Here is a 27,963-nt window from a genome sequence, read left to right on the forward strand (position 1 = left end):
GCGCACTATGTTGTGGTCCGACCACAGGCATGGGTCGATACAAATAAAAATTAGCGAGTGTCTTTCCAAGTCAGTAAACCAAAGATCTGGCGGTCTATGTGCAGATTATAAAATAAAAAAAAACACTGTTTATAGTTAAAAAGCTCTGATGGAGCATCTGCGAGCCTTATCCGGCTGTGAAAACATACAATACAAACCCATTACATCCCTAGCCATCAGTTTGTGTTTCAAATTACAAGAGGCCACCAAACATCACTCAAAATGAGGACATAAAGTGTCATAAGCATAATTTATTTGTTCTCCTCCTGCTATTTTTGGCATTATTAATATACAGTATTTGCCCTCTACATCTCCTAGAGCCCATTTCAACCACGCAAGGTTGGATATCGAAAGGCACATAAGAAGCTGCCACCCACCAAAGGCATCTAACGAGAAATAAATATGGACTCCCCAACAAGGTTAACATTCCACAGAGTGCTTCATAAGCAACGTTTAGAGTGGTAAGACAGCTACTAACCCCAGAAAACACTAAGAGAACCAGCATTGCTCATATAGTCACGTTTCCTTTTCCTTAATCACGCTACACTTGAACGATTTAATTCAGTTACATATACTGGGGGTGCGCGAAAAGTGGGCAGTGAACAAGTGTTCGAAGACTACAAGATGATAGACTAATAACGTTCGATGCCAAAAATAGATTAGTCCTTCATAAGACATTCCTTGAAATCAAACTCTGGCCTGAGATGAAAAAACCATTACACAAGGCGAGCGGTACGCACCCGCAACATTCAAATATTCCTTCTATGTAGGGCTACCCTATCATCTAAACAAATGAATGCTACCAAGGAGTAATGGGGACATAAGACTCCTTCACCTCATGTACTTAAGGGGAAGGAACGGTGGGCATGTGGGGGGGGGGGGGGCTTCGGGTGAGGTCGCAGGAGGGGTTTACACAGAAGCAGACTAAATTTGCAGCTATACATGGAGTTGAACGAAAAAATTTGATTCAGCTTTTCTCTAGGCTCAATAAAGATCTTAATAGCCAAACAGGAAACTTGGAATTAAAGAAATCCAACATTAGAGGCGGAGTGTCTTTTGAGAACCAATAGAAGTAGAAGCAAAATAAATGAGCTTCCCCTTAAAATACTGTTAATGTGTCATCCCAAGCCTTCTGCTGTGCTTCCAGAATAGCTCATACAGCAGGCTCCACGAATCACTTAATTTAAAACAATGAGTTTCTGGAAGCGTACTGCATTATTGGTCGAGGAGGGAAACAAACACGACTGCTATAAAACCACTCACAGATGGCATTGCCCCTTTTATAGTTCTATGTGAACGTTTTTCCGGTTGCATGAAGAGGGTCCATTCTGTCAACAGATGAGGCCAAATTGACAATAATTGGATTCACTGAATTGTGCGCAACCACGGATGGACATTCCTTGCAAAATAAACAATAGATTGTGTAGGCAAAGTGAACTGCGTGCCTTCCACTGCAAGAACATACACATCGACCATAGTGACCACTGCCCTTAAAACAAGATAGTTTTTTCATAAGTCTTCAATCGAGGAATGGGGTGGGGTGATTTTTCCTCCAGAGGCAATTCGAGTGTTTGCCAGGACAGGTCTTCACGTATCAATTAGCTGTAGTCTGCTGATCTGATTGGACGCCTTGGTAAACGTCTGGTGGCGATTGCACAAAATTGCCAAGCAGATGGGAATGATGCAATAGCCCACAGTTTTGGGGTCAGCTCTTGTGCACGAGTAAAGAAACAAAAACATCTGAAAGTAAGGTATTAGAAAAATAGTGGCCCATAACCAAAAAGGTAGTGACAGCAGTCGGACTTTCAAGGCATGTGCCCATGTGGTTTCTTCTTGCGGTTCTTTAGGGTGCTCCTGGATGTGCTCGAGGGCCAGCCTGCTGTAGGTTTGATTGATTTCAAAGACGTAATAAAACACTGCCGCACTTGCCAGGAGGTACAGTCCCACGCCGACCCATCCCATCCTCTGGCGGAAGTTCATCATTCTCCATGCTCTGTGCCTTTAGAGGGAAGAGAAAGACAGACATGGTTAGGCGTATAATGTATCCCAAATACGGAATATGTAGCTCTCCTCCCCCAAAACTAGGTGTACTTAAGAATTTCCAGGCTTCCCTGCCATCAAAGACTATGTTGTGAACTATAAAGATCAACCACATGGCAAAACTGTATGGCATAGCTGCACAAAACATGCATCCAAGCCAGTTCATTAATTGAGAACAGTGGCGAGCATTCCAAATGGGTGGTGTTAAAGTGAAATTCAGCCTGGGTTCTAAAACAAAACTCAGCACGCACATGACAAGGCGATAAAGCTAGACAGATAACTGAAATCGAAAAATAAGCTGCGATAATAGCTTTGAGTGGTGAACAAGAATGGACAAGGTCAAAACATCTAGTTTGGAAAGCTGCACTCAAAGCAGCATCTGCCCAAATAATAGACTTTTACATAAACGGTAGTAGTTACTGTACCAGGGCTGGTAACTTGCCCACATCCAAGATACAGGCCTGCAAATTATTTTCTTTGTATCCTTTTGTAACCACCACTGCTGCTGCGTTAAGGTGTTTCTTGGGGGAGGTGGGGGGCGTAGCCATCTGCAGACATGGGTTTTTGACAACAACTGACAGATTTCAGCATTAGCATCACTTACATTCTAATATAAGTTATATAACATTACAGTACTCTTGCTTGGTTCAAGGCTCTGTAATAACGGGTGTCATACACGCATTACCTCCTGTTACAGTACTCGATTTATCGACTGGAAAGTCCAGGTTGACCCTGCCTCAGGATTTGAGCTTGCCAAGTGCCGGCAGCTCTCGTGCCAGCACTTTACTTGCAAGACTTTTTACTCCACCAGGCATATTCAGCTTTAAATACTGCTTTCAAAAGGAACATTGGCAGATAAACGTAAGAAATGTGTACTTTGGTCCTACTCCACGCAAACATTCATGGAATGGATAGCGAATTCCCCCAAGTTTAACGAGTTTTTTCCTTAGCAACCCCTTACTGCAACATATCGATAAAGACTACAACAAGGACGTTATTTCTTCCGTCTTGTTTACGTTTATTAGGTTTATTTGTAAAGCGCATAGCAGCCCGGAGGCATCGCGGCGCTGTTTCAAGAATGTGACTTAGTTACAGGGGGTGGGGTTGATACATACGTTATACATTGGTCAAAACAGTGTTACAGTGGTCATATGCCTTACACGTTGGCATGACGAGCGGGAGGGAGCACATGTAGTAGATAGTGGCGGTTTACACGAACAACAACGTTTTTATTGCTTTTCTGAAGACTATGTGGGATTCAATGCCTCTGATAGTGGGAGGGTAACAGGTTCCAGCGGGTCGTCGCTAGAACTGGGAAGCTAGAGCCGCCTGCTCTAATCATGAGGCTTTAAGGAATGGAAAGTCGGTTAGTATAGCTGGATCTAGCAGGTCTGATTGATGGGGCGCAGAGAATCTTTGCGCGAGTTAGCAAGTTGCTGTGTCATAGCGACATTTGTAGGTCAGTGCAAGGGATTTAAAGAGGATGCGTTCTTTAACGGGTAGCCAGTGGATGGATTTCCTGGTAGCCGAGATGTGGTCACTTTTAGAGATCCCTGTGGCTGCTCTAAGTGCATTGTTCTGCACCGTTTGAAGTTTGACGTTCCTTGCTGACGTGCCTAGTAGGAGCGCGTTGCAGTAGTCTAGGCGTGATCCTACCATTGCTCTGGCAATGGTGAGGGAGTTTTGTTGCATTAGGAAGGGCCTGGCAGCAGTGATAAGTTTCGAGTGGTAGGCTGCCGCTGATGAAATTGCATTCACCTGTCTTGTCATGGTGAGGCTAGAATACAGGTAAACTCCCAACGTTTTGACTGACTGGGATACCGGGATGCGAGAGTTGTCAATGAGAAATGAGTCATATTGGGAACCCATTTTTTTGATTGTGGTCGGAGAGCCGATAAGAAGTTTGTCTTTTCACGGTTAAGGCAGAGCCAGTTTTCAGCCATCCATGTCTGGATGGTGGTGTAAATGGAATTGAGGGTTTTCTGGTCGGTCTCGTAGTCGCCCGTAAGGGGGATGAGGACCTGCGTAGCGTCGGCATAATTGGTGTATGTGATGCCCATCAAGTCGAGGTATTTGAATAGAGACCTTGTGAATAGGTTGTACAGGGTGGGTGAGATGCAGGACCCTTGCGGAACCCTGCACTTAATTAGATGTGGTTGTGCGCAGGATTGGTCTGAGAAGACTTTCATTGCTCTACCACTGAGAAAGGATGGGATCCACACAGTGGCAGTGAAAAATTGCCAGCCGTTGAGAGGTGGTGGCATAGGGTGTCATGGTCCACCAGGTCGAATGCCGCGGAGTGGTCAAGGAGTAGGAGGAGGGCCAGCAATTTCTGTGCCATGGTTGCGGCAAAAGCCCGACTGTCGGAGGCCAAGCAGATGATGAGTTTCTTGGTATTTCTGGACTTGGATGTATGCTGCTTTGTCTCTTAAGAACGAAGGGGACCTTTGTGATGGGCAGTAGTTCCCTGGTGATTTTGGGTCAAGTGTAGGTTTCTTCAGCAGTGGGCGCACCCAGGCTTCTTTGAGGTAGGAGGGCACTTGGTTTGATTGGAAAGAAGCATTGATGAAGGCAGTGAAGAACGGTGCCAGTGTAGAGGCGCTGTCCTTGATGAGCTGGGCAGGGCATGAGTCACCCTTACAGTTGGAAGGCTTTATCGAGTCGATTATGTGTCAGGACTTCCCCTTCTGTCATCTGGAATGAGCAGGCTGGAATTTCGGCTGGGGTGTTCTGGTGAAGGTCGGATAGTTGTAGCGTTAAGGCTTTTTGGTGGCTGATTTTTTCTTGAAGGGTGTTCAGTTTATTGAGCATGGCTTCTTGAATGTCGTTGCACCAATCTTTGTCTTTGTTCAAAGGGTTGGAAGGGGGACGTGGGGGTCTCTAGTTCTCTGAAGATTGCGAAGATTTCTCTGGACCCAGATTTTGCGTTGGCTATCCTGGAGTTGAAGGAACTAGCTTTGGCTGTGATAGCAGATTTGTATTTTTTTGCGATGTTTTTAAAAGGCAAGTGGTGGCGTCATTAGGTTTCGTTTGCCAAGCAGAGAGAGCTGAAGTTTTTGTGAGCACAGTTTCAGGAGATCCTGGGTGAACCATGAATTGGTTTGTCCGATGGGTTTGGCTTTTCTTTGCTTAAGGGGTGCAATGGTATCTATGGCTTTGGAGATAATGAGGTTGTAGGTGGCTGCGAGGGTGTCCGGATTATTAGTGAATGGATGCTCAAGTTCTGGAACCTGGAGATGTGGAAGTAGCCTTTCCTTGGTGAGTTGCTTGGCGCTCCTAGTAAGGGCGGGAAGCAATGTCCCTTGGGTGGTGATCAGGACTTTGGCGTAATTAAGATTGAAATGGATAGCCGCGTGATCTGACCAGGGAATGGAGGCGATGACTGGGAAAGATAGTGGACAGTTGTGTTGGGCAATCCAATCCAGGGTGCGACCGTTATTATGGGTTGGTTCCGACACTGCTTGTTTGATGAAGCAGAGTGTAACGAGGGCGTTGTTGAGGGAGGTGGCATTCCAGTCTGTGGGTTCATTGAGGCCGAGATTCATGTCACCAAGGAGGATGGACATGGTGGATTTCTTGAGGTTGTGTAGGAGTGCTTCTTGGAATTCTGTAGCTGGTCCTGGTCGGCGGTGGGTGACATGGGCGGTGATTGTACAGCTGGGAGAGGGGTTGATTTTGATGAGCATGTAGTCACAGTTCTGGCCTAGATCTCCTTGGATTCTTCTGATGGGGATGGATTGCTTAGCGATCAGTGCAACCCCCCCTCCTTTTTGGGTTTTCCGGTCTGGTCTAAAAATTGTGTAACCCTCGGGTAGGGCAAGGGTCAGTGCTGGGCCAGAGGCTTCGTGAAGCCATGTTTCACTGATGAATAGTAGGTTGAGGTTAGAGTCACAGAGAAGGTCATGTCTAAAGCATGCGCAGGAAGTGATCTCGCATTGATGAGGGCACACTTGAGTATAGTTGACGTGCTTGGGCTCTCTATTTTTGGGATAGGTGCAGAGGTGTCGTTCGTGATAGGACACGAAAGGGGGTAACCTTTGGGAGAGCCGGCGTGCACAACATGATTAGAATCGGTAGTAGCGCACCCAACATGATTAGCATTGGCAGCCATGGTGGTGCATACATGATTAACAACATTGTCGATGGTGGTGGCGCAGCCAACAAGATTAACATTGATAGTAGGGGTGGCGCGCACACAGCAGGTTTGGCATTGGCAGTAGGGGTGGCGGCGGACCTAACATGATTAACATTGGTGTTAGTGGTGGCGCACACAGGAAGATTGGCAATGACAGTAATGGGGAGGGGGGGGGGAAGCATACATTAACTGTGGGGGAGTACACATCAAGTTCAGTAGTGAGTGCAATGTTGGCTGCAGACAGTGTTTATGGTCACTGTTGTAGCGAGGAAGGGGGGTACCTGCAATAGTGCCAATCACAGGGGTGGCGTTAGAGAGGTGACCCTTATCCATGGGCGAGATCACGGTGGTGTGGGCTGTGGGTTTAGATGGTTGTACTGCTTTTGGAGAGGACAGAGATAGTTGTTGAAGGGCTCCTGCATGGTATTGCCGGCTCCCTGCGGTGTGCCACAGCTCATCAGTGCTGGGCATCATGCAGGAAGAGGTTTCTGTTCCGTGTGGAATCCTTCGGTGGTTGAGGGTGTAGGTGCTGTGGACCTTAAGATTAATGGGTGGCCCGGATGTGGAAGGGCACGGTGGTGTAGGTAGGCCAGGGGGGGGCGCTACTAACTGCCTTAGGGTGGTCAGGACAATGGGTGCAGTGGAGGGAAGGGTTAGCCTGGTGCACAGGCACTCGTTTGAGGCTTCGTGACAGGGGTAGACAGGAGACAGGCGGGGCTACTATACAGGCAAGTAGGCTGGAGAGCCTACGAGTGAGTGTGATGGTGAACCACTGAGGAGAGGGGCTCTTACCTGGATATGTTAGGTGCACCCTCGAGCAGCAGAGAGCAGACGAGAGCTCCTATTGTGGCCTTCCGCAGGCCTTCGCCTTGCGGCTTTGCCCGTCAGTCGCCTCCCACTACACCTTTAAAGCAGTAGGGGAGGGGCTGGCAGGCTCCACGGGCCTATTGGGGCCTCAGGCCGTGGCAGTGAGATTCCGGCAACTATTTTTGTTGCCGTATGTTGCTACGGCAACGGGGGTGGCCATTTTGGTGAGGCCAGCAGACTCCTTGTGTGCCTTATCAGGCAGAATCGATTTTGCTTCTAATAAAGCCAGCAATGGACATTTCGGTGCAATGACAGCAGCGGCTGGTGGGGGTTCTTCTGTTCCTAGCCTGCTCATGCTCTCGCAGCAGAGCAAATGAGAGCTCCCGTTGTGGCCTTTTCCTCGGATCTTCGCCTATAGCGCTTTAATGCTCTAAACCACGAGACATAACCACAGCAAAAAAGGAATCCTTTCAGAAGAGCCACTCTGCATAGAAAGCCAAGTAGTCATGTTTCGGACCTCACCATTCTACTGAGAGCAGTCTATAAACTAAACAGTCACTCGTGAAGACGCTCCGTGTGTCAATTTATTTGACCATCGGGGTGGCCTCTAATTTAGTGGTGTTCAAACTTCTTAGGCCAAGCCACCATGGGTAAAACGCCTCTGGTTATGCTCTACAAGTGACTAAACAAAAATAATTCTCACAATAGAAGAAAACTACAAAACAGTGAGCATTTTAAACATTCAGTGGTGCTTTGTGATAAAATATTGATCGAAATAGTCACAAGAATGATAAGAGCAAGAGGCAGGGCAGGGCAAAGAGACGACCTGGAGAGATTTTCGGGTGGGCAGACCAGATCCAGTCAAATAAGCCTCTTGCTGTTTTCTGGTTGAAGGTGGGTGTTAGAGGTTTGTCTCTTTAAGGATGTACCACGAGTGAAAGGGAAGAGAGTGTAGGTTAAGGTTGTACTTCTGCTCCCTGTACGACAAAAGCTTGCAATGTAGCTTTTGATATCCAGTGTAAAAAGGGGGGGTGGGGGGAAATGGTAGGAAACGCACTCCTGTGGAAGTGACAAAATAAATGGCAGGCACTTGCATACTAGGTTAGAAGGTCTTATAGTACCAAATTGCCATCGTGGTTGTATCAGAGCACCTTAGGCAAGACCAAAAGTTGGCATTGTGCCCCAGTCAGGGTTATCCAAACCTTAGTCTTCCTTGTCCTTCCTTCCGTAGGTTAAGTGCTATATGCAAGGATGGGATGGGGTGGCAGGGAGTGGGGGGGGGGGGGGTTAGCAGAGGGCAAGGAAATGAATTGATAGTATCAGTGGATGTCAGTCCTGTTCAGCGGACCATGGCAACATTACAGAAGTGCAAGGAAGGCAGATTTGTAGAATAGTACACTACGCAAATATGTGCTTGGGAAATTAGATTTGGTTAAGGGAAGAGAGTGCACATGGGCAACTGGTTGGATACATTGAACAGTTTGGAGGGGGTGTGGGGTAGTGGAGAAAAAGTACTCTAAACTCCTACCGCACCTGGTCAAGAACTAACTTCATAAATAAGTCTGAAATCCAAGTGCAGAGCAGCTCATCCCGATCCTGCAAATCAAAATATTGCCTCCAAGGATGCATCTCTTGCCATGGTGTATCCCGAACTAGTAGCTCCGGCTGGAGCTCTAATCCTTAGCAAACGATCCCACAATAATCAATTTACATACCCCCCCCCACCTCTAAAACAAACATTTTAAACCAGTTCAAAATTGCAGCAGCCAAACCGATCTAGCCACTTACACACAGTTGGGACCCTTTTTGTACAAATATTTATTGAAGACAAAGGAAAGTTGGGCTACTCCCTCATTGAGCTATGTACCTGTATAAATGTTCAAATATTTAAGAAATTCAAAGAGATGAAAAGGTTGGTGACCACAGCATAGATCGGTCAACTGAAACCGACACTAGCCCTGACGCATAAAACTAAACAGATTCCAAAAGACTCTAAACCGAATGCGCTGCACCCTCAAAATCTTGCAGAACCGCTGTAAAAACTATAATTATCTTTGGTAATATTTAAATGCAGTAATACAAGAAAACAATGCTCAGCATCTTCTTGGTACATGATCTTTTTTAAATTTGATTTATTATTTGGCATTTGGTTTATTCAACCTTTTACGATTCATCACTTAATACACATCCATAAAATCACAATTATATGTAAACATAAAAACCAATTCATTATGAAGTAAAAAGAAAACCAATAAATTACTACCTCTACACTGTCTCTACAATGCAATTCGTCAGTTATCAGAGTGCCCTACTCAGGCCAATCCCACCATTCCAAACCCTCATTACATTAATACAAGTTACAGTCCTCCAGGATAACTTTTCTTCCAGAATATCACCAAGACAATAGAGGGTTCATGGTTACCCGCCATAATCATCACCCAAAGGGCCTCCCCACATTAGTACAGCCCAAGCTTGCTACCATGAGGGCCCTTAGCCTCACTGCCTTCCAGAGCTTCACAGCCAGTTAGCAAATGTTGACTCAAGTTGGTTAGTGCCACACAATCGGCAAAACCGTAAAACGGCCTTGGAATATCATTCCAAGCACCCGTAATTTCCAAGGTCACTTAATGTTAATTTGAGGTAATCCCAGACCAAGGTGTTACCCACAAACTGCCTGATATATTTTGGAACGTACTCCCGATTCAGAATATACTCAACAAATAATCTGCTATTGGATTTAGTGGCCAGATTCATTATATACTGCTCACCTTAACAAGAGTATACAATGCCAGCAGCTTTATAGTGCGAAAATGTCCAACTCGGCGGATCACCTGGAGCCAAAGCCAACCGTCTAGTAGCAACAGTGCCAACAAGAAGCAGTGTACTGTCTTGCATATAGGTAGCCCTAGTATAAAAAAATAAGGAAATTCAGGGTGCCAGTCTGGGCGTTGGCGAGTCTCCAATACATGTTCAAGCAAGTCAACTGGACTCTCGCCAAACAGGAATCAATGCCAAACTCGAGGTAGATCATCTCAACAAGGGTACGAGTCAGAACGCGGAACATCCTCTTAGTGTGGCCATTTTAGCTACTCGATTGGCATTGCCAGATACATAATAATGGGGAGAATCTTGGCCAGATATAATAGAGTCAGGATCCCCAAAGAATACCCACCACCAGGACGGGCCAATCTTCCAAGGCACCCAATAACCTGAGAGCACTTTAGCTTGACATAGTCCAGGTGACCAGTACCTCGTAGTCTGCAATCAAGTAGATTCCCAGGTATTTATACTCACCGACTACCTCGTGGGTGTTACCAACCGAGGTGCCAAGTTGCAGTCATCTTTTTTGCAACCACGAGGTTAACACCATAACCTTAGTTTTACTGGTGTTGAGATGGTGGGAATCCGAGAACGTTTTTAGCAGATCTAAGGAGACCTGTAGACCAGATGAAGCAAGGTCCAGTAAAACTATATCATCCGCGTGCACAATCCAGGAAAGTAACAGTTTTGGGGCAATCAGTTTGACCAAGGCCACTCATATCAGCTAAGTGCAAGTAGAAAAGGAGGTGCGCAAGGATACATCCCGGCTTTAATCCGCACTCTGTGCAAGAGTTCCTGCCCGGTTGGTCAAATCTGACTTTTAGACTTGTGTTGGTTTGTAAAGAGATTATCATGGCGAACAGTCCTGCCGGGATGTAATCAACAAACACTGCATATAGAGGACATTGGCGAATAAGCCATGCCTGTTGGATGACAAGTTAGCAAGGAGAGGCAATTTGTCATGCTAAGCCCCCACTGGAAGCCTGACTGGTTTAGCAGAATGAGCTTGGAAGCTTCAGCCCATGCCCAAAGTTTGTTCAATAAAAGGCAGGCAAAGATTTTCGATGAAGCGTCAAGCATGGCTAAGAGGCGAAATTGCCAGGATCAAGGTGATCGCCCTTCTCCCAGATGGGGATGGGGATAACAACGGTTTCTCCAAGACCAAGGGATGAACTGGGAATCACCAATCCAGTGAGAGAGCCAGTCTAGGGTTGTTCTTAATCACTGCGCTACAAATACCATCTGGGCCGAGGGCCCACAAGGATTTGCTACCATCAATTTACCTCAATAGATCGTTGGGTGTTTATGTACTTCCAATTTACCATTAATGTTCCCAATGCAACAGAGGCTAATTCACTTCTTCCCAAAGTTTTAGAGACACACTTCAACCAGGCAGTTTCCGAGGCATCAGAGATAGCTCGTATTGCAGGGGTGTAACCATCAAGCACCCTCAAATTCTCGTCCATTGTTCTCAAAGGCTAAACCAAACAATGCCTGCCAACGTGAACACTCAGTTTTATACCAATGTATCGTAAATGGCTTAAACAAGGGTTAAACTTTATTTAAGCATATCGCGTGCTCGGCTTGGCCAAGTCCATAGCCGCCAGGTCTCGCATTTCTCTGCACATGTCACTCCTCTTGATTAATATTACTGCGCCAAAAAAATGACGGTGACTGAGCGAAGAGTAGATAATCCACTTCGGGCTAGTACCTTTCTTGATGGTGGGAATGGCAGTCACAATGACTTCCCTAAAATACCAGATTGCTTCAGCCGTGCAATCAGCGGGATTTTCCGTACACCTAAATTCACCGCATTCTATAAAGGAACCCAAGCCTGCTTGAATATAGGCGGAGGCCTCACCCAACCTTCGATCGTTCCAGGTTATGAGATTCCAGGAAGGATTAAACCCAAGTCCATCGCTGTGTTCAGATTAAAGGGTCATCACAGTGGAGTTCAAAATCTTAACAAGTGGCGTGTGATCACTCTCAGACCGTAGGAATACGCCCATGTCACTAACCAGATAGTAATCATTAATTAAAGTCGTAGTCTAGAATACTATAAGATTTAGGGCTGATGCGAGTGCACTGCGGTGGGGAAAACCCATTATCCATAGAGAACCCAGATGAATGAAGTAAGCAAGCTAGCCCATTCAATCCCTCTCTTACAGGAATGGGAAAGCAAATCTTTGCCCGCAGCTGCTGATACAGGTCCTGATGGTCCGAAAGATTGAGGGCACTAGGAATCAGAATTAAAATTCTGAACACTATTCAAAATGCACAAGGTGTCAATTTGCAAATGAGAAACTCAATTTCAATCAACACCAAATCGTGGGGCTGTCTATATGCGGTGTTGTAGATATGAATAACGACCACCTCTGCTTCCCTTTTCCATTGGTAGGAAAATCCTTCCAATAAGAATATTGGGGGAGCTTCAAGGTAGTTCCACCATACTCAATAGTTTCTAGCACCCATAAGGAATGCTCCCCCACGAGGGACCTCAACAGTCGGCTTTTGTATAGAATGCCAGCCATCCACCACTATTGGATCCCCAAGCCAAGTCTCCTGTAATCCCACCATTATATACTGATCAAGCTCTTCCATAAACCCACCTTGCTCAAATATAATGGTAAGCCTGCAAGTATTCCAGCCATTAAGCTGCACTCCTAGTGGGTTATCTGAAGCCAAATACCAATTTTTCCCCCTTTGTGCGACCAGCCTGGCCAACCAAGCCCAATGCTTCACTTCCCCTGACATAGCATCATCCATCCCTGCTCCATAAGGCAAGTTAGGTACAAGAGTTGAAATGTGTCAGGGCTTAAGTGCAGCTACCAATTTGTTACCTGGCTCTGGTGGTTGGTATCTCCAGAAAACACATAAGGGGACCAAAAGGGGGTCTTATGCATGGCGATATACCGAATTGTTATCACACAAATTATGACAGGTCAGTGGTTAAATTGATTTTTCTTTCGTAAAACTCAAAATTACTTGCCCTCCAACCATACCATCTAATCCTTTCTGAGGTGCCTGGCAATAGACAGTGCTGGTGAGCCGCTTATCTAGGGTTGGGGGATAGATAAGAAGAAGCTTGACCAACCTACTTCAGTCAATTAACTGTTATATAACATCAGCAGACTCCACCGAGTGCCTCTACCAACTCTGAACCCAAACAGTGTGCTCTAGGCCTTTGTGTGAAATATTTTACTTTATTCTCCCCCCCACCCCGATTGATTAAAAAAAAAAAAAAGCGAAACCCATTGAATTTTACGGTTGGAATCTCCTACCATATTCAAAGTCAATAGACGTTTATTCATATCCTAGCTGCCTATATTAATCACTATATTGTAGGATATGGGTCATGGTGTCATTAGTAATAAAATAAACCGTCATGTTAGCAGGTACTTTTTCGCAACTATCCACCGTTTTAATTTCTTTGCGTCGTATAAATCAAAGAACCATAATTCAGTGAAATAAATCCAATAATCGGGCCAGATTTAAATAATGTCCGCTGTCATCACAGAGGAGGCACTGTATTAAGAGAGCCTTAATTTCAAGGTTGCAAGGCAAAGTGCAATGGTCCTGTAATTGGGATCGACTGGCCTGTTCTTGCCAACTCTGGCCAATCCCAGTTTCCGATATAGGAAGCCTAACATCTTTACAGGACACGCCAAGGCCATCCCCGGCTCAGTCTGGGCAGAAGAGCAGACAGTGGGTTTTCCATTATAGCTCAAAGTGGAAGCCAACTGACTGTTATTGTTACTACAGTTCGTCATTTCAGCCTGGATCAGGTTGGAGAGTGGTAGGCAACTTAACAGCAGAACACAAGAGATGGTCCGGGGGGGGGGGGGGGCTATCATTTTCAAAATCAGTAAGATTACATCATTCGCATCCCCAAATAGAATACAGACGAAATTACAGCCTTACTAGTAGTCATAAGGGTTTGTTCGTTAACATGAAATTGAACAATCAGAAATAATGCTAGGGGTGCCGCCAGTGCTTGTGCCACAAGGTTCCCACTGGCTGCTGCTGCCAATAAGCCCATTCCTTTTTTCTTATTAGTTAATGGTTTATACATCAGAGCGTGGCCAACAACCCTACCAGGACGCCTTTTAAGGCCATTCCCAGGAGGCAGATATAAAAGTATTTGATCAGTTTCAGTCAGCCTTGGGTCACCCAATGGAATCGCATTGCGAGTGTTCAAAGGTGGGAGATGTGCCATAAATGCATCTCATGCAAACGTGAGCCAATCCGAGTTGGTTCCTGGCTGAAAAAAAAAAGCCCTCGATGACCCATACACCATGTCCATTGTTTTAGAGAGCTGTAGTTCTTGTAAATACAACTTATTAGCAATTAATTAGCAAACAAGTCTCGTAAGCAGCGTTTTCAAGATGCTGAACATGGTTGCTGAGGAACTGCTATTGTTTGCCAAATCAATTGAAGCAGTCGAACAGAGACATACCAATGTTACAACAGTACAACAAGGTGTGCTATCAAGATGTTCAGAATTACAGGACTCTTGAAGAGCGAGAGAGTAATTGGCTATGGTGTCCAACACCAACGGCGGTGAATCAGATTTTAGTAAAGTCGTTGGTAAGTCATCAGAAGTCAGCTCAAACGTTGATGCAGGCATAGAATGTACCAGGCACATAGTTTCCCCCTCGTTCCTGTTCTAATTATTTTGGGCTTCAAGTGGTGAAGTTGCCAAAATAGGGGAGTCATTAATAGAGGAAACGGGGCAACTGGAGGAAGCTTGAGTCAATGCAGGCAAAGTATCGTCCATTTACCTAAAACAATCAGGTACAGAAATGTTTGTAAGTGCCATGGCGACCTGTTCGATAGTTTTAGATCCCAGGCACGAGAGGATCAGATAGCTCCTGTATGAAGTCCTCAGGTGAAAGGCTCCAGTTAAGATAATGAAATCAGCACAGTCCTTTCCTTTTTCACTTGTCTGATAGAAGCCCGATTTTAGAGTTGGGCGCAGAGCCTTCTCCCAATTTCACAGTGCACAGGAGGACAGGCACAGTTCGCACGGTAGGTGTTCTTTACTGAGATGTCAGCAAGCCCCCTATCAGAACATTCCGTCCCGCTTAATTCAAAAACCTCATCCACTGATGAAATCGACATAGCTTGGTTCGTCATGGTGCCAGGCGGAAAAAGGCCCGAGCTGAACTTGGTGCAGAACCAGCTCACAGGAGGATGGAGTCATTCTCTTTTGCTGTTCCAATAGTGGAAGGGTTAGGATAGGTTAGTTAGGACAGTGGTCTGATCTTGATTTGGACTCTCACCGACGACTGACAAGCAACTTACTTCACTCTGTAAGATAGGGAACGTCCTTAGTCAGCATAGGCAAAACTAGGCGTTTCACCTTTCATTTAATAAACAGCAGAAGTGAGATGGAAAATACAAGTATGTGTTCTTCTTCTAACCTACCAGAGTATATAAACACAAAAACACTAATTCAGTTAAACTAAGATGCTGGGTATCCTGGCATCCTACCACCCCCTGTCCCCACACACACCTACCACCATCCTTTCCTGCCTCCTATTTCCAGTGCATAATCAAAGAACCAGTGGCATATGGTCAGATATTTTCAAATGAGGGAGGGAAAGACTAACAAAACCTATGTCACACATAAGGAAGAGGGAAATAAAGTCAGGAGAAATATCTCCTTTTACAATTGTTATGACAAAGCTAACCTGAACTTTGCAGGATATATTGCCAGACTGAAATACAGCCATATAGACCAAGGGAGGGCATTATTGGATCTATGTGATCACTGTGCTGCCCATGACGTCTACATTCAAAATGTAGAGTTCCATTACAGTGCGGTGATCACATAGATGACTTTGCCCTGCATCCCCCTACTCACCTCCCCTCTACCCACTTACATTTTCAGTGGCACACTCCTCTATACCTGCAGCGACAGTTCTCTCCTGCAAAGTGGGCCAGAACTGACACTGCAAGATCCTTTTAAAAATATTTTTTTCCTTTATTGTCCCCCCGATACCAGCTAATGGAAGCAGGGGGACACAGCCGCAACCCCTGACACCCCCCCCATTACACTGACAAAGGGGAGAGGGGGACACCCCCGAAACCCCAGCTCCCCTTAGTCAGCATAGTGAGGGTCAGGATTTTTGTTCTGCGCAAGGGTACAGTATTTGTGTTACGTTTCCCATTATTGGGGGCTTATGAGCTACCATTTCAACTCGGACCATAAGTCGGGGAAGAGTCATTAACCCAAACAATGGCCTCTCTCGAGGTCTGTATGGCTATTAGAACACGGTGGTAATCACAACATAGGTTTTGGCATGGGTGGGGTGTAGTGTTAAAAAAAAAAAAAAAAAAACACACATTTTCTAACAGCAGTCAACTAAAAAGACATCAATGCGTTGGTAGTTGGTAAAAGCAATGGTTTTGTAGTATCTAAACGGTAGTCTTAATAAATGGGTTTATTGTAAGCACAGGGTGCAAAATGTGCACTCGCCACTAGCTAGCGATATTTGACTCTTGGTGAATAAGCAATTGTGTGCATTTATAGAATTGAGGTGGCAAGTGACTTTATGGCTGGATAATAACTTGAACATTTGGCCCCTGGTAAGCATGCATTATGTTTAATGTAAATGTATATTATAGTTCTCTGCATCTGATCATCACCTGGGCTTTTCTGTGAACCCTCACATCAACACACATGGAGGAAGAGAGTATGTTGAGAAGGAGCATGAAAAAGGGAGATTGGTTGGAGTGAAAGCTTGGTGGTGTCGAGAGGCACCGTTAAGCGAGGGTCCTGCCTTGTGTCTGCTCTGAATGACTCGTGTGAAGGGGAGGCGAGTGGACGGCGAGGGACAGAAACCTGCAATGTTCTGTTACTGAGTTGTGCAGTGTCGGCAATTAGACAGATCCAGCAGGGACGAGCATCTCATTAGAAGGGACATTGGGGTGACTGAAAGGGTGGCCGTTTTCTAGAGGGGTGAACATGCAGTCCAGCCCCGCACCCACCCTGCCGTAAGAGTACACTGCTTATTAAGCGAAGGACGAAAAAAGTCCTGACCCCAGAAGGAATTTCACCATTGGGCTGGCAACGTCCCTTCCCTTAAGCCCCCCCCCCCTCGCCCCCCACACCCCATTATCAGTGGATCCAGTGCTAAGATACCAATTGTTCTTCTGTGACCCAACGTTAAATGTCTGACTGTAGCTGAAAGGGCGCATCCGTTTTACTAGCCACTGTTCATGGTTGCCACGCATTGAGAAGCCCCCTTAAGGAAAATAATCTCCAAGAGTTCAGGGAATACATATCTGGGAAGGAATTCATCAGAGTTTCAAGTAAGGTCATAGGAACTATTCTAAAAGTTACAATCTGTGTTTTAGCTGCATTCTTCCGTTTCAGGCCATTTGTGCGCCAGTCGTATATTATCGTTGTTTAATGAACCTTTAACATGCACCTGTTCCCGAAACCTATTGCAGGTTGCTTCCGGCTGGTATCCGTGATCCTGTTTAGTTTGTGGCCTCTCTCATGTTGACTCTGTTCCGGGCCATTACATTATATTCAATCCAGTATCAGGTTGCAGTTCCATACATGGAAGAAATTCATAGAAAACTGGTTTGATTTTTATTAATATAAATTGATGAAAGGAACTCTGTTTCTGAAAACCAGGCCTGCAAATCAAACCAAAACCTTCATAAATTCTCCATGCCACAATTGCAGTGTAAGCATGCGCCTTTGCTGAGCTAGCCGACAGGCATCATCAGCTCCTGCCTTGCAGTGCCACAGGGGAAAATTAAATATCCTGTGTGCATTCCAACAGCTGCAACACCTTACTGGTGTTACTGTGTACAGTTCACCACAAGGCCAGGGAGAAGTATTCTCTTCCTATGGCAGCTTCAACACAAGTTCTAAGACTGTACCAGGAGAACGACCTCGTTCTACCGGTATTATTTGGTTCATTTCACAATCTGGCCGGTGGGAGAAGAACTCCCTTCCCCTGGCATCTTTATCACAGCTCTTTGTCGGATAGCAGGAGAAGGACTGCCTTCACCCGCTATTGCTTGGTACAGTTTTTCCCCACTGTTGAGGTTCCAGACCCTTATCTGGTGAACAGAGGTTTCCCCACTACCGCTGCACAGAGGAAGATGATGCTAGCCCGCTCACTGCCGAGGTCCCAGACCCTTCTTTCGTTATGCCCATGAACATACTTGCTAATACTGGCCCGGGAAAAAGTTACATTAGCCTCTGGGTCCCCTCCGGTTCGCCTGTACCTCTTACGGGGCTTTTGTACATTGCCAGGACTTCCTGGGCCCAAGACAATTCTCCGGCTCAAAGGGATTCGCTCCTCTGCACTTGTGGTTTTGCAAAGTCTTCGGGATTAAATACACCTTCATTCAGTGGGTGGAGACCTTCCTTAGCGTCCTCTTGCCGCCCTCTGCTTTTCCACAGCCACCGGTCGTGTTTCAATATCCCGCTCTGAGACTTCGCACGCTGCCTGCGTTTCCCCTCAGGACTGGATACTGCTGCACCGACCACCACTGTGCTGCCCGTCACGGCTGCATTTAGCTGCGCGGACGGGCTTCCCACATCCAACAATCCTTTCTTCATTTTTATACTTCGTATCCAGTTCCACCCATGCGGATTACACAAGTCCTTCTTGTTGGTCATCAACTTAATCTGCATACCTCCTTGGGGCCACCTCATACAAGAAGTCATTGATCTCTATGTCGCCTGTATTCTTACTCATCCTAGTTCTTTTGATCTTGGGGCCCATGTTACAACAAAACATAGGCTGGCTTTCAATGTAGTGGCTCTGGAAGTTAGAAAGGGCTAAGGAATTGTTTAGTTTCTTTATTTGTACCGTGTGTGCCGAACCCTGGGGTAACAGGGCGCCGGAGACTTAGAGGTAGTTACAGCAGAGTAAATACATACAAGCATAGTAAAGACATACAATCTAATGACAGTTAGTACAAGGTGGTCGATAGGCAGACATAGGATAAGAGTACATTAGTTAGCGTGTCAGGCAGAGGTGGAGTTCTTGTAAGGAAATAGGGGCTGCTCTGCTGGTATGAAGAGTTGCATTGTCTGGCAGCATTGGAATTACTATTACGGTATAAAGGGGGGGTACTACACTTCCCATGATTCTCAGGACAGTTGGTACAGGTGTGCTGGGTTACATTAAGAAGCCTATTTAACTTCCTCCTCGGCCCATGCTGCCGGTTGGTGATTGTGGGCCGAGGAGAGCAGGAGCACGGATGCAGAGTTTGTTTTCTCTGAACCTGGACCGGCAGTGATGTTAAGCGCTCGACATCCAATGCCTTTCAGGGGCAATAAAGGCTAGGACGGTGGCCCGTGCAACACAAAGTCAGCATACGCCTGGGGTGGTGTGGCGGAGCTCCCCCCCCCCCCCCCCCCCAACCAGCCCTCAAGTGCTTGAGAATGTGTGTGCACGTTTGAAACTCAGGCGGCATTTGTCGCACGCCGCTCAGAGTGCGCAAAGCTAATTCTGGCAGAATCTTACAAAAAACATACAGGGGCATGTTTATTTCTGTTTGACTCTTGTATCGCGCCGCTGTCAGGGCGCAGAACTTTTCCCCGGCTCGGGGAGGAGGCTTGTTGAACTTCAATACTGTTCTGTCACTTCCAATGCGGATTTGGAGAATATAACGCTGGAATCAGCACAACGACAAGAAGAGAAAAGCTATGTTGTATGTGCTGCTTGCTCTTGTCAATATTTCTGTTTAGTTTATTATGTCTCCCCTCGTGACTCAATCTCAAGAAATTTTCTCAAGAGGGATTTAAGAGCACCACTCTGCAAGTGCTGTATCGATATGATTATCATAAGTCTGTGTATTCTGTCTTATGCTGTATGCACTACATTAGCTATTCATGGCCATTATAAATTACATGTGCTTAAGTTTGTTGCGATGTTAGGAGGAAGCAGGGTGTGACAGGAACTAGGAGTAACTCGGAATTAAGGAATCAGAATTGTGATCATTATATGTTCGTGGAATCTTGTATGTTACTTTCCCCATGTTCCACGTTATCCATCCAATGCCAAAGAAACCCTAAACCTTTTCCTGGTTACCCTAACCACAACCTCTCCCTAACCCTCTCCCTCCCCCACCGCCCCCTTCAACTGCCTCGCGGTACCTGTATATTCAAGTCATGGGCTCGTGCAAACCAGGGGGGGGGGGGGTGGTCACTACGTTTGGTTTCTGTGGCTAGGAAGGAGTTGTGTATTACTCCAGGGGTGTGACAGTAATATCGGGGCGTAGCAACATTCATTGGGCTGTAGCCTAGGAAATCATCCTTATCCCCAGGGAGGTAGTTCTCCCCTCCACCCCCATGAGGTGATCCTGCATTGAACCATCTATATTTGGGGGGGGGGGCTGCACCTCCCTAGCCTCGAGGGCAAGCCCTCCTGCCCCGCCCCAGGGGAGAAGTGACAACACCTTGTGAATCGCCACAGTGTGAGGTCAGAAGGCAAAGGACACTTGTAAGGGGATCCAATCCAGCCTGTTACAACAGGTTTTATTTTGAGCCAATCCAATTTCCCTTTAAAAAGGAGAGAAAATCCCCGATTTGATTAACCTTTGGACTCTCATAAGGAGAAATTCACAGAATTTGCTGGGGAATAGTCCTCTGCTATGGATGTGAAAGCAGGAGGTATCCAAGGAAGAGGAGAGCCCTGGGCCCTAGCTATTCTAAGGGAACAATTGGGGTGAAGTGATATGGACCAAGTACTGTCTAAGGCACTGAACCTTGACTGCATTGGAGGTGAAGGAGCACCTGTAGGTGCCAGCTAAATTCCTGGAGTGAAAGTGCAGAACTGAATGACCCCCCCAGAGAACCTGTATTGGGTCACCCAGCAATCTACAAGCAGCTTGGGCTGCTTTTTTCCAATCGCATTGAGAGGTCTGCAACCGGACAGGACCCGCACTGCTGTATTTTGCACTACGAGCATTCAAACAGATTACTGCATTTCCAGCCTCCAGACGTCAGCTCGACCCATTGCCACGGATCATCTCAATCAACCCGACTGCAGGCATTACATCTTGGGAGCAACTGACAACCTCTGGAAGCCAATAAAATCAGCAGTTTCGAATGCCAACTTGACCCACCACACCGAACCTTTGGAAGCCATCTTGTTGCCATCCCTGCCCATCGGGAGCATGCACCTTTGAAACAACTTGACAGACCAGCGTCAGCATTGCAGCTAAAGCGCCTAGAAGCGCTACTCATCAAGCATCAAGGAACAGATTATAATGTGAAGCAAAACTAGTGACTAAAGGCCCCACTCTATTGCCACTTGAAAATCTAGATTCCAAGACGCACTTTGATCATCCATCACATTGCTATCAATACACATTTGAATTATTGAGCACATAGCTGCATTATTGTGATCATCAACTTCCTGGTCCAAAGGTTTAGGAAGGCTATTGGATGGACACCTGCACTAGTGGTGAAGGATGGACACCTGCACTAGTGGAGAAATCAATTGACTGGTTTCGCTCACACTGCATTCTGGAGATATTCTAGACTAATTTGCCATGGAACAGTTTACCTTAAATTAGTTTACCTTGATTACCGGATCTATCTACTCCCAACTCCCTCGCCGCACCCATTTAACTGCTTGCAATATCTGGGCACATTGCTTTATGTCAAAAATAGGCCAGATTCCCGAGTCTTCTTTGTTGCCCGCTGCACCCTAAGGCAGCACTCCCCAACATGCATGGAAGTCCCTTGCTCTAGACCTGCAACACACCCAATCACTGCCTACTTGCACCACTCACACTTAATATTGAACGGCAAGGAGCCCAATTGCTGACATGTCAAGCCAGGACTGAGTTTTTTTCAGTTTAAAATGTAGTTAACGGTTTAAACGGATTGTGACCCTTTCTGCACATCATAATTTTGATTTTAACTGCTCTTTGAATATGCCTGTGGTCACCCACTGCAATGGAAAGCATTCAGTGATTTAACAGCACCCTTGGCACGCTAGTGGTTTTCTAGAGGGCTTCAGGATTGTGCCAGATTGTGTTCATTACACAACAACCATAGTATATACATGGAAGAGATTAAAGATTGTGGATTTGATATACAAGTACTGTGCGCTCGTGACCATTCTTAAATTAAGTGTCAAAGCAGGGGGAACAATGAGTGTAAACTGGCAGCAATCACTCTTGACCCCGCAACTCATCCACCTGAGTTGGAAAGTAATAGAAATCTAGATTGTTGGGGGTAGGAAGGTGAATCACGCTCAAGTTAACTTATACTATACAAACGTTCAACATCAAATTATAGTATTCCAAAAAAGTGTTGCCAAAGAAGTAAGATGTTTATTCTGGATATTGGAAAGCAGACACTCGACCAATGGGTCGTTTTCAAGGCTGTGTTGATCTCACATAAGTCATAAGTGTACATAGTTACAAAAATGATATACACCATTCAATTTACACAATTTAAAACCATCCAAATCAACAGTTTCAACAAGAGTTAGAAATTATGGTAATAAAATTCAAATGCTAATCAAAAACATACAATACCACAATTTGGATTGCCGGTGAGGTCAAGCAAATGGTGCACAATGTTGACAAAGCAAAATTAGGAAAAAAAAAGAAAACCAGAAAGAAAAGGAAAAATGTAAGAAACCTTATTCATCTTAGATACATCCAATTCAAATTTCGAAGTTAGAAAAGAGGGTATGGTACCCAAAGTGAAAAACCGTGCCAGACTAGGCTTGCCCCCAGGATCACCCAGTCAAATGTGAAATTAAAGAAATGAACCTAAAGCAACCTGGTTCTGATATTGGGAAAGATAGATATATGCATTTGTCAATTTCACCCGTGTAATTAAGTGATTCAACACAAATGATCTTTAATGGTAGTCGTCTTGGTGAATCAATGGAGGACAAGTATAACACTCTTACCCTAAATTTGTTTCAGTATACCCAATTTCTGCAAAGGTAGAACAAACATGGTAATGTATAAGAGGAATCATGAAGAGTGGAATAATCACTTAGATTGACAGTGAGATGTGAAATATATAGTGTGCGAAGCATACCTGTAAATGGAAACTAGTCCCATAGGGACTCCCTCTTTGAGTTATTAGATAAAGTCTGCACAATTGCGTGAGAAAATATTCGTGGGTTGACAAACGATACCCTTCAGTGGGTTCATCAAGCAGAAAATATATACCTAGGACCAAAATGAGGTGTCCACATTAGATAATTGATGGCCAGAAGTGCCATGTTAAAGCTCTGAATGTAAGCTTACTTTTATATGGATTCATGAAATGGAGTGTTCTCTGCGAGGAAAAGGAGTTGGTGCCAAAGTACATTGTTTCTTTATTGAGCATCTATCACTTGGCCAAATATATATCAATAGGATTTAGGAAGTGAAATATTCGCGGAGAAGAAAAAGGAGTTAATGCCAAAGTACGTTATTGCCATAATGAGCCTCCGTCACCAGGGATAGTGCATAATAGATTATTCATGCAGTCGTTTTAGTGTGCATGAGCCCTAAAGATAGAATACGCTAGCATGCGAAAATGTGAGTCTTAACCATAAAAAAAAAAAAAAAAAAAAAAAAAACGGTAAATGAACTAATCAAGGGGCCCAAACCCTGCGTCCTGTGCTGTATGGAAAAAGAATTGCCATACCAAAACACTGAATATAAACATAAACGTCACGGAAGTGACGTTACAGCGTGCTGATGTCACGTCTGAGGCGTGTGAAATCACATGTAAACAATGTGGCACAGTAACTAGGAATAATAACCGCCCAAGTGATAGAAATGCATTGAAAAGGTAAGATATTAAAAAAATAATCAGAGTGTGTCATATCGTGATGCTAATTTCAAGGAACAAGAATGTGGCTCTGGAGCACGTTAGAGAAGTGATATGGTGGCAAGATAAAGGCATGAATGAGAACGTAAAAGTTACTAGAATTGTTACGAGTTGTTGCAGGGACCAGCAATATACCCGCAAAGTTGTGTGTGAAGGCGCACATAAATGCAGTAATAAACTACCAAAATAGTAACGTATGGCAGGACTGAAAAATTTACTTAAAATACTGGATGTTACCAAGCAAACATTCATTGCTTCCCAGGTGTCAAAATTGTAAAACGCTACAATACGGTTGATGATCAAAGTTGGACACAAAGATGGTAAGATATTGGAATTGAAGTACTTCAATCAAAATGTACCAAGTATCAGACATAACGAAACATTAGGCCAAAAGGTCCCTGATTGGAAGTTACGAGAAACAAAGTGAATTGGTTGGCAAATAAAAAATATGAGTCAGATGTAGGTTATCCATGACAGAGAAATTGATGAACAAAAGAGGGATGCTGGTACCGGAGAACTAGTCCTGGGACCAATTTACCAATAAAACCCTGTCCACTACTATGTCATTGGTTAAGATCTCCAAGCAAGAAAATCATTAACATTTCTCCCAGATGACCACATCCCCCAGAGGTTTCATCAACTCTCTGAATTGTAAGAGCTACCACCACACAGGCAGGTGAATCCCAGACGTTGGGCAGTGCAGCACAGGAGAAAGTCGTCAGCATGCATTTCAGAAGGGCCAGTCCTAGGGTCTATTATTTTCAATGTGTATTCACATCACTGAAAACGGAATTAGAAGAAGTTTAATCAAGACAGGGATAGAACTAAATTTGATGATCTTACAAGATAGCAGACAATTTCAATATTAAATACAAAGGCAACAGCAACCGATCTTGAACACAGAAATGTCCACACAACATTACCTGCTGTGGATGGCCAATTTATGATGTCAGTGAGCTTAACACAGCCCTGCAGGCCATTTTTTGAAACCCGGCTGTACCAGACGTTCATCCCTTCATGGTCGATAAAGTTGATGCCTGTGGTAATAACACATTATTCACACACTAAGTTCTGTTTTGGCCATCCCTCCAACCCATGCTTGAATTTTTGGGATAAGGCTACCTTCCCTGAGAACAAAAGGGCCTGAAGTGCAGCTGGGACTTCTATCCAAAAATAGTAACATCCCCCCTGCCCCCACGCACTTCAATAAATAGTCGAGTTCGTATGGAAGTTCAGAAGAGTGAGCAAAATAAACTGATGGTTACTAATCAATAAGGATGGAATCCTATTTTAAGTAAACACACACACCCAAGACAAAAATGGGCAACTACATTTTCCAATGTTAATTATTTCACGTTTGAGTCAGTATCGTTTTCAAATAGTATTGCTTTGAGTAAGCCAAGAGAAACATGTGTTGTGCAGTTTAAGAATAGTCACCATTATATATGAAGCGGCACTATTGCATTAAACCACATGTACATTGGTTTTAACTAATACTTGCAGAGTACACAAATCACTCAATACACAATTACCCTGCCTGCAAATATCTAAACCCATATAAAACCATGACAGGCAAAAGGATCATGGTTTTTTAGTCAAAAGTTCAAATCTTGTAATCAAACGCTACAAGTACCAGAATTCAAAGTACACCAAGTTTGAAAGTCATGCTGTACTTTCAGGATTATCATTGTGCCTGCAAAATTCCGGTGGTGCTGGCCCTCAAAACTTGAAGCGGTGAATCTGAAGCAAGGTGTGCGCGAATAGGTGGTTGATACCGTCTTTGGTGTGGGGTGAAAGTTTGTGCAAAAGGTCTGGTTCTGGTGTGATTTTAACCCATATCCTGTGTCATGCTAGCATTATCCCTCCCTCCCTCACCACCGTTAATAATTTGAGACATCCTGCCTTTGCAGTGCTAATACACGGGTTACATTATTATTTGTCTGGTATGCCATGTGGTTATACTGTTCCTCAAACCATGGTCCGGATGCACCAGACAGGGCTCAATATGCCACGCTGGACAAGCCTCTGTGCTGTGTGAATGTGTGCAATATGTATGCCTTTTAAACATTATTTAAAGAAACACAATGAAGCAGTGATTAGGTTTTCTGCCTATAGTCTACCAGTTTAGCGCAGACCTAAAGCTAGTCATTATGCTTGTGAAAATTCGAAACCATAAAAAAACAAACCTTTTTGCATGTCAAATTATCAAAACATGGATTTTAACTCGAAATGTTGTTAATGTGGGACTCATTTTGTTTTAGGAGAATACACAGCACTGTTAAGTAACCGGAGCAGTGGGGAGGCAGTCAAATGAAAAACACGAAAAACGATTCTAATCAACAAAACATTCAGTCATAATAGAATGTGCTGCCATCGTGTTAAAAAAAATACGTGCAGGTTCCTTTTTAAAGCGCAGAGAGCAGCAACCTAGATCGTCACCGGTATAACAATTCTGGAGGCAAGTTAGGTTGTGTGTGCAGAAGTAGAATTTCAGTGGAGAGCGAGGTTGAAAAACGAAAGAGAGGTAGTTGAGAGCCACCAAATTGCCTGCGGGCTGTGCTCAACCCCGGCAACCCTCCAGATGCTCAAACTAAGGCGAGAGTGGTTTCTGAGAAGCGTTCAGCTGCATGCAGTGCCGAAACCAACTCGGCGGAACACGGTGGAACTGTGCACCGCAAAGTTTCTCTCGTCTGAGCGCCGTTCCGTTGAGGTCCGAAATCTCTCAGGCTAGCAAGCCCAGCAGTCTCCAAGGTCTGCTCCTGAGCTGGGCTGCCCTTCTTACTCACACACCCCGACCCAATCTTGCGGCGATGTAGACATTTTTCCTGTGGTGTGACGAATTAAAATCAGCACAGAGCTCAAATTGCATTACCTGCTCAGACGGATTTCATGCAGTGTCACCATCACAGAAATATTTCAAATATACAATTCTGTCATCATCCTTGGGTTCTCAAAGCGCTTTAAGCAAATCACCAAGATTGGATTCCTTGAAGAGATCTGGCTTGGTCGACATGAGGTTCTGCGCAAATAACCCATTCCCCTCCTACCCAAACAACCAAGGCCCTGCACGAAGTGGTGATGGGCGCAGTCCCAGAATACATTATGTTCATTTACTGCATGGACTCCAAAACTGTACCAATATAGGTCTTTCCTTAATCGGTAATCATGCATTTTAATTGCAAAGGTCTTACCTATCTGAGCCATATATAAACTCGTTTACTCACACAGGATTGTAATATTGGTAAATTTCCTAAATCGGTATTGGAAACAAGGTCTGCGGGTTCAAAAGCCATCATTTTGTTACCACACCGCATTTTCTACCTCTTGAAATACGCCCTTTCGTGAGACAACCTTTTTAAATAGTTTCAACTCTACCGCCGCAGCACAACACCAGTCTTCCGCGCGCTTACCGAAAAGCAGGCCGCCTGCGTCAGCTCTTCCCACTACCTCCTTCGCTCATTGTCCAAAACCAAACCGTCCACGCCGGCTCCAACTTCGGCTTCTTATTATTTCACACTTCCGGGTGTACAGCCAACAGCTTGAATTCTCACTCTTCAGAGTTACCTTCCGGGACACGAAAACTTCCGGTAACATGGAGCGCCGGAAACAAAATACTGCATAAGTTGCAAAAAGTAAACAGCTGTATATGGGTGTCACGCTTCCGCTGCTCAGACCGTCAGGCAAGGAAATGGAAACTAAAGAAAGACTCGCGTGTCTGCAGACGATGCAATCACGCCACCATGAGACGATCTGTGGAACTGCGTCGCCTCCGCACACAAGTATGCCCTATAACCAATGTGATGTCTGGCTTGGCCCCATTTACAAAAAAGAAAAAAAATGAATATGAAAGGCTAACATCCTGTCCTCCCGTAACCAGTTATGCACACGCTATGAGGCTCGGTCTTTTTTGCCTTTCTAATGTGAAGTCCCACGCAGCGTTCTGGACTGGGCTGTCTGCAGCCCCTTAACAACCTGCAAGTACTCCTTTCTTTTGTTACCAGCTCTCCCATTGTAGATTGTGTGGAGGCATTTTGCATTGATGGGGTCTTTCAATATGAGAGACCCCTTGAAGACACATTGCCTAGCCAAGAGATAAACACAGGGTATTTACGGCAACATGTAGTTTAGTCATGATGGAAACAAGCATTGGCAATGACAATATTTAAGGGTTTTGTGTAGGCCTGGGAAAGGCCCTTGGTAGGCACTGCTGTCTTTAGTTGTATGAATGGTAGCAGGTGCAAAATGGTGAAATTACCTGGGCATCTAATGGCAGTGCCTGGCAAATGCCTGATAC

The 27,963-nt window shown here is 45.0% G+C and overlaps 1 protein-coding gene across 1 annotated transcript; it reads right to left on the reverse strand.

Moving 5' to 3' along the window:
* Positions 1–1,476: 1,476 nt before the first annotated feature.
* Positions 1,477–27,214, reverse strand: LYSET (lysosomal enzyme trafficking factor). Its single transcript, XM_069637739.1, has 2 exons — positions 27,080–27,214; positions 1,477–2,038 (listed from the first exon to the last, which is right to left on the reverse strand). Exon 2 carries the CDS (start codon positions 2,020–2,022, stop codon positions 1,627–1,629), a length of 396 nt encoding a protein of 131 aa, XP_069493840.1. The 5' UTR covers positions 2,023–2,038; positions 27,080–27,214; the 3' UTR covers positions 1,477–1,626.
* Between the last annotated feature and the right edge of the window lie 749 nt (positions 27,215–27,963).

Source organism: Ambystoma mexicanum, chromosome 14, assembly GCF_040938575.1.
Source record: "Ambystoma mexicanum isolate Mex_15411 chromosome 14, UKY_AmexF1_1, whole genome shotgun sequence".
NCBI lineage: Eukaryota > Metazoa > Chordata > Amphibia > Caudata > Ambystomatidae > Ambystoma > Ambystoma mexicanum.